Below are 10690 nucleotides of genomic sequence, written 5' to 3' on the forward strand. Positions count from 1 at the left end.
ACAATACCTCTCATACTCTTTCTCGTAAACCCTCGTTACCCTTTCATTAATATGCTCATTCGATGACACCAATAAATCAATAGCTTTATAGGGACCTTCTTTTGCTAACACAACACATTAATAATGAGTTTACAATTTTGGGCGTATTTTTATTGGCACCGTTGTTTTATGCGGGCACCCCCTACACTAATCAAAATTTGGCCAAGCCCAATCTCCTACATTAACCCACGACTTATCTCCTCTCACCCTCATTTATATCATTCTGAAACCCTAAAAAACACATTTCTATTCCTCCTCCCCCTCAATCGACGCCGCCAACTTACCTCTAACCACCATCATCGCGATCGGCCTCGTTTGGCAAAAAAAAAAAACCTTGTTTTCCTCATCTCATCAATTGTTTATACCTTTCTATCCAAACAAAAACACTAAGGGAATAGAATGAAAAATGGGCAGTCCCTTTTTTTGAAGTTTATCATGAAGCTTTGGCCTTGTTGCATCAATCATGAACCCTATCCTTCATACTTTCATTCTCATCTACAAAATACATGTAAAGTTTGCATCAAACTGTGCAAAAATGAAAATCTAAATTCTTTTCCCTTTTCTTTTTATAGATGGTTCTACATGTCTTTTTTTTTTGTTTCTTTATTCCCTCTTCTTATCTTTGTTCTTCAATACTCTTCATTTGTGTTGAATTTGTAGATCTGATTTTATTTTTTTCCCTCTTTTCAGTTGCAATAGTTTCCCTCAACTCATTTAATGTTACTTCTGATTTGTTTGATCAAATACTTAAATACAGAAATGATGGAAGGTAGGATACTCATCAGTTTTATACATATGATGGTTTCATTGTTGCCACTAGATCTATTAATGAATTTAGTACTACTTGTGATGATACTACAAGAAAGAGGAAACTTGCTGCTTTGTTGGCTCAAACTTCTCTGGAAACACAAGTATATTCCTTATTCTAATTATTTGATTAGATAATTAGTTATGTCGACTTTATATTGAGCATGTTTTCTTAATAACTTTTGATATTTGAGAAACAAAAGAAAATTTTATTAATCTTTAATTGTAATTTTTTAATTTAATAAATTTTCAGGATGAAAATTTAAAGTTAATTACTTTGCACTTATCATGTTTCTCATTATTCTTTTTTTATTTTGATAAATGTGTTTGGTATAATGATAAACATGATATGTGCAAGGTAATTAGAAACCATATTATCGTTGATTGTTCTTGAAATCATTTATAATGTTTTTCTTTGATCTTTACCTTTGTATATATTAGACCTGATTTTAAAGTCTATCATTTAACTCCAAAACGATACTTAAACCCTATTTATATGTTTTGTATTGATTTGTGCTTTTTATTTGGATCAATGCAAACCCAACTCTGAAAGTTACTCTCTGATATTTGGGTGCATCGATCATGTGGAACTATCAGCGGTGACTCTCCAACTCAACACATTCAATCTTTTTAATTTGAAGACTGGATGCTTATGGTTTCCTGCTAAAGTTCATAAGGTAAGACTAATTATATCTTAGTTACTATTTTATCATTTTGTCGCTATAGATTAGAAAATAGTCGAAGTATAATTTTTTTTACTTCTACTAGTAAACCTTCGATAGCATAATTCAAGTATTCCTATTATTTCTATTATTTCAAGTATTGCTATTATTTCTCAATTTAAACTAGTATAAAAGTTAGCCATACATATATAATTTAGACAAAAGGAAAGATCAAAATTAAAGAATATACATATGAAATTTATGGGAAAAAACAATTATATGAAAACATATGGTAGTGCTATTTGGTACTCATATATCTGATTTGAGGATATGTAAATATCATTCTTGAAGTGTGGGAATAAGAAAATGATATTAATACATGACATCAAACATGATAGAATGACTAAAACATGAGATTGTGAACATATTTAATTTAATATTTAATAATTTTAATAATGTTATTTACTAATCATCAATAGAAAAATATAAGCGACATGAGTCTTAAAAGTGAAATTATTTGGTCTAAAATTTAGACCAACACATTTCAATAATAAGACTGTTTTTGATTTTTTTTTTTTTTTTTTTTTTTGACAAAAGATATAATCTGTTTTACAGAGAGAGTATCTTCATTTGGTCTAAAATTAATAAATGAATGATAAAGTTTTTTTAATGGCAAATGTTAAATTATAGGCCAACAAGTTGAGGCCATTGTAAAAAGTTGATAGCTATAAAGGGGGGCTTTTTTAAATTATACTTATGTGTATTGTTTCATTCATTTTATTAATAAATGTCAAAAAAAAAAAAAATTACTCTTAAAGTAGAATGAAGATAGTAAATAAAAGAATAAATTGATTAAATATTTTCACATTCAACCAATCACGATTCTAAAAGGAAATATATGATTTCTTCGAGTCATAGTAATCGTATTTAAATGCCCTTCTAAGATTATACTTCTTGTCAAACAATATCTTGTTGTAGTTACTCTATCATGTTTTAGGCTTTACATGACTATTACATTGTTTTATTTAAATATTAGTTTCCTATATCCACACACATTTGAAAAAGAAAAAAAAAACATTTGGAAAAGTGCATGCCAGAAAATATATTAAGGAGAAGTACCCATGTCATGAATTTCATTAGTATCATAACAAATAGGAGGAAGGTCAAGAGACAATGAGATCGATTTGGTCATGATGTTTTTAGTCTTTCTTCCTCTTTTCTTTTCCTCCACCAGTATAAGTTATACCATCACATATTATAATTTGAGAGAAAATGAAAGAAAGACTCTTATTAAAGTTTCTCCATAATATAGCTGAATAGATCTAGTGAATTGTTAAACACAATAAAATTCACACACGCAAAAATTAAAATCACAAGAGAAATTCTAGATTTTAAGCGTGAATTGGTTAAACACAAAAACATTTTAAAATCCACACATCAAAAAATCAATACCAAATGAGAAATTCTAGATTTTAAGCTGAGTAATTTACTTTGTTTGCACTATCCTCCTCAAATATAACATCTGTGAAAAGCTCTGGATCTTTACCAGTATCTAATGATCTTAATTCATTAACGTATATCTGGTATGTATATCTGGTATCAGAGAAAAATGAAATGTTAATTAGTTGATATTCTCTTGTGAATAAAATATAAGAAAAAATTGATTAAAAAAATCGAATATGTTTGACTCCTATAGTCTTTTTTTTATATATATTTCATTTAAGAAGGAGTAGTATCCTAGTTATATAAACTATGCAGACAAATGAAATCTACAATTAAAGTGATCACTTACATCATATTCCTTCTTGAGGTAATCATCAATTGGCTCACAAAGAATTTTATAACTAACGAGAACCACCACTCATGCTTGTTTATCCACATTTAAGGTATCCCCTAGCTGCTCGATAATCTCTTTATAATCGATAGATAGTACACTTATAAGGTACAAGGAATGGGTATGAATGAAGAACCTTTAAAAAAAAGAGGGTTTGAATGAAGAATACTATTTGTGTGTAAGCCTCAGATGTCTGGTTGTATATATAGCCGAAAAATTAACAGCTAGGTATAAAATATATTTATTTTAGTATAAAGGTATATAATAAATATTATATACCTTTGTACCGAAATAAATACATCTTATACCTAGCTATTAGTTTTTCTGCTATATATATACAACAAGAAATCTGAGGAGTAGGCACAAGTAGTATTCTTCATTCATATCATCTTTTTTTTAGAGGTTCTTCATTCATACATGTTCCTTTTACGTTATAAGTGTGGTACCTATGGATTATAAAGAGATCATTGAGCGGTTAGGGGCTACCTTAAATGTGGATAAACAAATATGGGTGGTTGGTTCCAGTTAGTTATAAGACTCTCGTGAGATAATTGAAGATTACCTCAAGAAGGAATATGATGTAAGTGATCACTCTAATTGTAGATCTCATTTCAGCATAGTTTATATAATTGAGATACTACTCCCTATTAAATGAAATATATATAAAAAATAAGAGTCAAATTTATTTGATCTCAAATTCAAAGCAAACATATTTGATTTTATTAAATAATTTTTTCTTATATTATATTCTCAAGAGAGTATCAACCAAAATCATTAAATGTTTGTAGATATCATGAGCTTTTTGTAGATGTTGTATTTGAGGAGGGCGGTGCAAACAAATTAAATTACTAAGTTTAAAATATAGAATTTATCTTGCAGTATTGATTTTTGGGTGTGTGGATTTTAAAATGTTTGTGTTTAACCAATTCACATTCAAAATCTAGAATTTCTCTCGTGGTTTTAAATTTTGTGTGTGTGGATTTTATTATTTTTATTGTGTTTAACAATTATTATCAATTATTTAGTAACTTTTTTTTAAATTAAACTACTTCCTTGTAAGTAGGAGTATTTTCTGTTTCGGTCAAAAAATACAGAAAAACTAAAAGCTTAAACGATCAACGCTATATTTTGTTTAATTTTATTTTTAACTTTTCTATTTATATTTATATTCCTTTCCTTTGTGTTCAAGTCATGAAGTAGAATTTGTTTAAAAAAAAAATCATGAAGTAGAAGTATTAAAAGAAGAAAAAAGTCATGAAGTAGAAAACTCAAACACTTCTTCACGTAAACATTACATTAAAAAAATTTCAACTACGTTTTCTTTGTTTTTTTATTAGTACTAATGTTAATGTTTTTCTCTTATTCGTATCACACACTTGTTAGAATTTTTGTTATATATATATATATATATATGTTTTTATCACACACTTGTTATATTATTATTTACAAATTGATTTTGAGATAGATAAGAGGAAGAAAATGGTTTTTAGTGTAGTAAAGGTAGAAAAAGATACTATTGCTGAAGAAATTATAAAAGAATTACCAATTCCTGATAAAAAAGAAGAAGAGAAAAATAATTTATGTATTTATTCTTTTTCTTCAAACTTCCAATTGATAATACTTCAGTTGAAGAAATACACAAATTATTTTCCTCTTCTTCTTTTTTATCAATAACAGATAATTCTGTTATAATTTCTTCAGCAATAGTATCTTCTTCTACCTTAACTACACCATAAACCATTTTCTTCCTCTTATCTATCTCAAAATCAATTATTTAAATCATAATATAACAAGTGTGTGATAAGAACAAAACAATATATATATATATATATATATATAACAAAAATTCTAACAAGTGTGTGATACGAATAAGAGCAAAAACATTAGTACTAATAAAAAAAACAAAGAAAACATAATTGAAGAAATTTGAATGTAACATACTGAAGAAGCGTTTGAGTTTTCTACTTCATGACTATTTTTTTTATTTTAATACTTCTACTTCATGATTTTTTTTTTAAACAAAATCTACTTCAGGACTTGAACACAAAGGAAAGGAATTTAAATATAAATATCAATAAAAAGGTTAAAAATAAAATTAAACAAAATATAGCATTGACCGTTTGGGCTTTCAGTTTTTTGGTATTTTTTAACCGAAACAGAAAATACTCCTACTTACAAGGAAGTAGTTTAATTTTAAAAAAGCTACTAAATAATTGATAATATCCTTCCTTCCTTACATCAAGAATACATTAAAGAATTTAATACTAAGCTAGAGCGTGGTATGGCTTGGTGATTCAGTGTTATGGCCGTTTATTAACCTCTTAAGCTAACTGAGGTTAACCGAGCTATAATAGATTTATATAGCGTTAGTTTTACAAATGGGTTACAAGAAATTAGCTTAAAAAATTTCATAAAGAACAACCCTAATTTCTACCCATTTTTCCAATCTCACCAATGAACAAGACACTCAATGATTTTCACTCACCCAAGGTGTTTACAATTTTTCCCAACCCAAGAGAATTCTAATCAAAGACTCTCAACCTTAAAATTACCTCCTTTGATTTCCCAAGTTTCTGCCTCTTCCACCTCTCTTGAACTATCCTTCAAAATCTGCAAAGAAACACTTATATAGCAGTCTTTAGCTGTCAAAATCGTGTCATATTTTGCCAAATCGTGACACGTTTGGTGCGTACGATCCAAGGTACGACCAACCTTGTCCTGAAAACTTGCTTAGCAAACCGAAAATCGTGTCACGTTTTCCCAAAATCGTGTCACGATTAGGCACCCTTCAAAACAACTATCGACATTGCAAAATCGTGACACGCCTATGAAATCGTGTCACGATTTCTCTGTATTCCCAACTTCACAATTTGAAGGCATAAACAACACAGAGAAAAGAAGAGAGGAGAAGAAGAAAAGCCTAGCTGAAGAGAAGAGAGTCCATAACTGTATTTCTGTAGAATTCGAGATAAGGGGAGAATCATTTCATCTTAGGGTTTCTTAATTGTAATAGTGGGATTGTTTAATCTTAAGAACCTAATTGTTGTTGTGATGAAAATTATGATGAAAGAATGATGATGAACAAATGTAATAAAGGTTGATGTTGTTGTTGAAAGATTAGAATTGAAGAAACCAAAAGTAGGATGAATGAATTGGAAATTTAAACCAGTGTACCTAATTGAGGGGATGTGTTTAAGTGTGTTTTAAAGTAATATTCTTAAAATATGGCGAGTCTAAAACGTGAGTTAGTTAAGGGAGCAGGGCCGGCCCTAGGGCATAGGCCGCGAGTGCGACGGCCTAGGGCCCATGCCGGGAGGGGGCCCAAATTTTTTTTAAGGTAAGGGGGTGTATATAGAAATATTTGGATTTAGGGGGTGTATATAGAATAATTCTCTGCAAAGGCCCAAACTTTGACATGCTAAAGGAATGGGCTGACATCTGTTAGTATTTTTCGCCCTTTTAGTGAGATTTGCTATATATATCCCATGTAACACAAATTTCTATATACACCCTCCTATAAAAAAAATTGGTTGTTCTTGATAATATGCTCAAAAATTTATTATCGAAGAAATTGGTGATATTTTTTTGGGCCCTTTGTTCATAATAATGTGCTTCACTAATATTAAAAATATCGACGATATTTATTATCCAAGAAATTGAGATAATTTTCATAACAGAGCAAATTCTAGTTGAAAATAGGGTGCTAAAATTTCAGTCTACTTCGCATGTGCTATTTTTCTCTACTTCTACGGTATTTTTATTTTGTTTTGGTGTATATAAAATATTTAATTTATTTTCAGATGTTGTCTAAAAAAACATTTATTTTGTAGTGAAAACCGAAATAAAAAAACGAAATGAAAAGCAAAAAAACAAAACAATGAGCTAAAAAAATTATGATACATTATGTAAGGGCCCTTTTTCATATTATGCCTAAAGCCTGAAAAACTCTAGGAACGGGCCTGTAAGGGAGCCTAAGGTAAAGTTAAAAGGGGTATGAAGAAATGGTTCAAGAAATAAATGATGTTGCCAAGAGTAGTTCCTTAGGGTAATGAAGAAGAGTCTAACGATATAAATGGATTAGAAGGGTATAAACTAGTAAATCAAGAATATAGTTACAGTGCCTTACAATAAAATGATGATATCAAAAAAGATTAAATAAGTGATGATAAGGACTTACAATACAATGAACTAGACGTACGAGTAGAAGGCATTATAAGTAATGGTAATGACGAGGTAGAAGTCTTAAACCAAGACGAAGGATATGGTATGTCATTAGACTAAAAGTCATCGAAAGAGAGGAAAACTAATGTTGATATGAGATGAAAATGTGATTTGGGTAACAACGAGATGAATTATATCACATATACATATATGGGGATGATTGAGAATGAGAAATTAAGCGTCGTATGATGTTAATTAACGATGAAATAATACTTTATGCATGATGATGAATGATGCTTGTGAGTGAGGACTAATGACGAATGACATATTTTATTGATAAATACGTGTAAATGATGAAATGATTTTGTTGGATGATGAGTCAATAATTAGTGTTTTTAATATATTATTTGAGTCTATTTTATTTAGATTTTATATGTTTTTATTTCCTTTTTAGAACTATTTTACTTCAATTGCAAGTTATTTAATTTCAGGAATAAATATTTGAAAGATTTAGTCTTGGAGCAAAAGAAAAGAGATTTGGAGCTGATTCGGACCAAAAATATGAAGATTTGGTATAAAAATATGAAGCCACTACCACATCACTCCTTTTGCTGCTTTTGCTTCTTCGACAAGGTGCCTATTTAGTTTATTTGTGACCTAAAGTCCATAGTTTCTTGTGGAACACTCTATTGATGTATTTCTTGGGGCTTAAGTAGTTGTAGACTATAAATAGAGCAGTTAGCAAACACATTCATTCATCTTTCGTTCGTGCAAATAATAAGTGACAATTGTTTCTTTGAATAAAAGTTCACCTTATTTTATTATTATTTACTTCCATGTTCTTCTTCTTCTTCTTCTTCTCTTCTATGTCTACAATAAACATGTGTGAGTAGACTTCTTTGTTTTGGGATTGTTGGATGAGACTAATGACCTAATCCCTATCAAACCAAGCATCGAACCCTAATTTTATGTAAATCTATTTTCTAATATATTTCACCGTTTTTATAATGAATTAACAAGTATCAAATTCAAAAAGCGACAACGGAGGGTTAGTACTTGATAATTTATAATCACAAATATCAAGCGAAGTATCTAAAGATGAAGTTTTTATATTGAAACAAGTGAAATTAGACAAGGATTGCAAAACATGAGAATAGTCTAGCAAACCTTGAGACAATAAAGTTTCGTTCTTCATGGATTTCAATAGCAATCAACCATGAGAATAGACGTGGTTGCAAGAGAAACACACTCATTGAAATTGAAAGGAGATGTAATAGGCCATAGAGAAACTTGTCTTTAAAAAATAGGTCCAACATAAAGTTCTAGGTTTAGGGTTTGGTTTGTGAAGGATTTGTCACCATGACGAACCAATAATCCCAAGGCGCTTTTTATTATTATTTTTAAACTGTTAAAAATCCCAACTTTTCAACTGAAACTTTCTTCTAATCATTCATAAAAGTTAATTGAATTTCAACAACTCCCTATTGAAACAATACTCTTTTATTACTACTTCGGAAAATCGTGCACTTGCGGATTTACCCCATCATTGGCTATTTGTAAGTTGGTTGCACTTTTGCTAAAACAAATATTCAAGTGTGATGTTGGACACCATGTTCCAACATCCTGGCATGGTTCAGTGTGTCCTGCACTTATGCCACGTGATGACAGTCAGTCATTCACTATTTTTAGTGTCATTTTCATGATATTTTGAGTTCACAAGCAAGTTTAAACAGCAAAGAAAACAAGAAAAATAGAAGATTTTGAGGAAAGCAAATTTGTGTCACGATTGTTGAAAATGTGTCACGATTTGGAGCATAGGATGAGTTCATTCGACATTGGTTAAAACATGTCACGATGGATATTTCGTGACACAATTTTAGGAACATGTGGCAAGAGAAAATATGATAAAAAAGAGAAAAAGAGGAGGTGTCAAGAAGTAATGGAATTAAGAATTCCTATTAATTAATGGGCTATGTTGATCCAAGAGGAGAAAAACGTGATTAATTGGAAAGGCAACTAGGTTAGATGAACCTATATAAAGAAGCAACAAGGGAGCTGCAAATTATTCACGCTGGTGACATCACGGTTACGGCAAGAATCACGTTTGGCACTTGTTGGAGAAGAAAAACGGGAACAAGCATATCACTGCAGGAAGCAACAACGGGAATTGAAAGAAAATTGAGGAGCACCGTCGGCAACGACTGAACTTTATCGGTTTAATTTCTTCTTTATGTTGTTTTTTTATTTGATTATGTCTAGTTAATTTTCTAGAGGTTAGGTCTGAGATGATTCTTTGTAAACCTAATTGAACCATGTTGCTGATATTAGGTTAACGTGCTTAAACCTTCAAAGATTATTAGACCAACTAAGGAATTAGGGGCTGTAGTTTGAGAAGAGGGTTCTAGGTCAAGGGATTGATTAGAATTATTTTGTTAACTATCGTGGAACTAGAAAATCATTCATAAGAATAGGTGCAGTATACCAATTAGGGGAACATAGATGATTCGGAAGACCTGATCTCATCTCTCTTCATATTTTCTAACCAAATCTATATTTTTTAAATCAATCTTTATTTTATGTTATTTAATTTTATGCAATCAAATAAAATCTAAACAAAATAATTTATACATCCTAAATATTTACTTTATTGCTAAATTGAGATTAACACAGTCCTCGTGGGAACGATATTTTTACTACTTCGATAGTATTTAGTACACTTGCTAAAAAAATCTATCAAGTTTTTGGCGCCGCTGCCGGGAACTGTTGAGTCATTTCAATTTGGCAATTTTGTTTTTATTTAGGATTTCTGTCATTTATATTTTTGTGTATATATTTTTTTTTTTTTAAAAAAATAAATATATGATATATGCTCTTCTTTTTCTTCTCATTGTACTGTGCTACTAAAAAGTTTATCCAAGTTTTGCAGCTATGATAGACAGGTTATACCTCCATGACACAGAAGAGATTGATATGTTGAAGTATGAAAAATATATGCTATCTTTGAAGATAGGATATTTGGACAATAAAATCTCAAGATTAAATGAGAAATGTGGTCGTTATGAGGGAGATCAACCAAGTAGTAATTGTGAAGAGAAGAAAGAGGTGATCAACATCGATTACAATACTCAACTTCAAAATATTTTAGATGATTTCTTGGTGTCAAATCAAGTTTTATTTGAGAAGTTTG

General features: G+C 29.9%; 1 protein-coding gene across 4 annotated transcripts; it reads left to right on the forward strand.

Moving 5' to 3' along the window:
- Nucleotides 1–243: 243 nt before the first annotated feature.
- LOC25497545 (uncharacterized) lies at nucleotides 244–8334 on the forward strand. 4 transcript variants are annotated; one of them, XM_013592149.3, is made up of 5 exons: nucleotides 245–547; nucleotides 730–808; nucleotides 906–950; nucleotides 1400–1523; nucleotides 7995–8334. In XM_013592149.3, the coding sequence occupies exons 1-5, from the start codon at nucleotides 439–441 to the stop codon at nucleotides 7998–8000; spliced, it is 363 nt and encodes a 120-aa protein (XP_013447603.1). In that variant the 5' UTR covers nucleotides 245–438; the 3' UTR covers nucleotides 8001–8334. The 4 variants fall into 4 exon arrangements, 3 of the variants coding, with proteins under 3 accessions (XP_013447605.1, XP_024626127.1, XP_013447603.1); XR_003006987.2 differs by having other exon boundaries at nucleotides 247–547; nucleotides 902–950; XM_013592151.3 differs by lacking the exon at nucleotides 906–950 and having other exon boundaries at nucleotides 244–547.
- Nucleotides 8335–10690: the final 2356 nt, after the last annotated feature.

Source organism: Medicago truncatula, chromosome 7 (genome assembly GCF_003473485.1).
Source record: "Medicago truncatula cultivar Jemalong A17 chromosome 7, MtrunA17r5.0-ANR, whole genome shotgun sequence".
NCBI lineage: Eukaryota > Viridiplantae > Streptophyta > Magnoliopsida > Fabales > Fabaceae > Medicago > Medicago truncatula.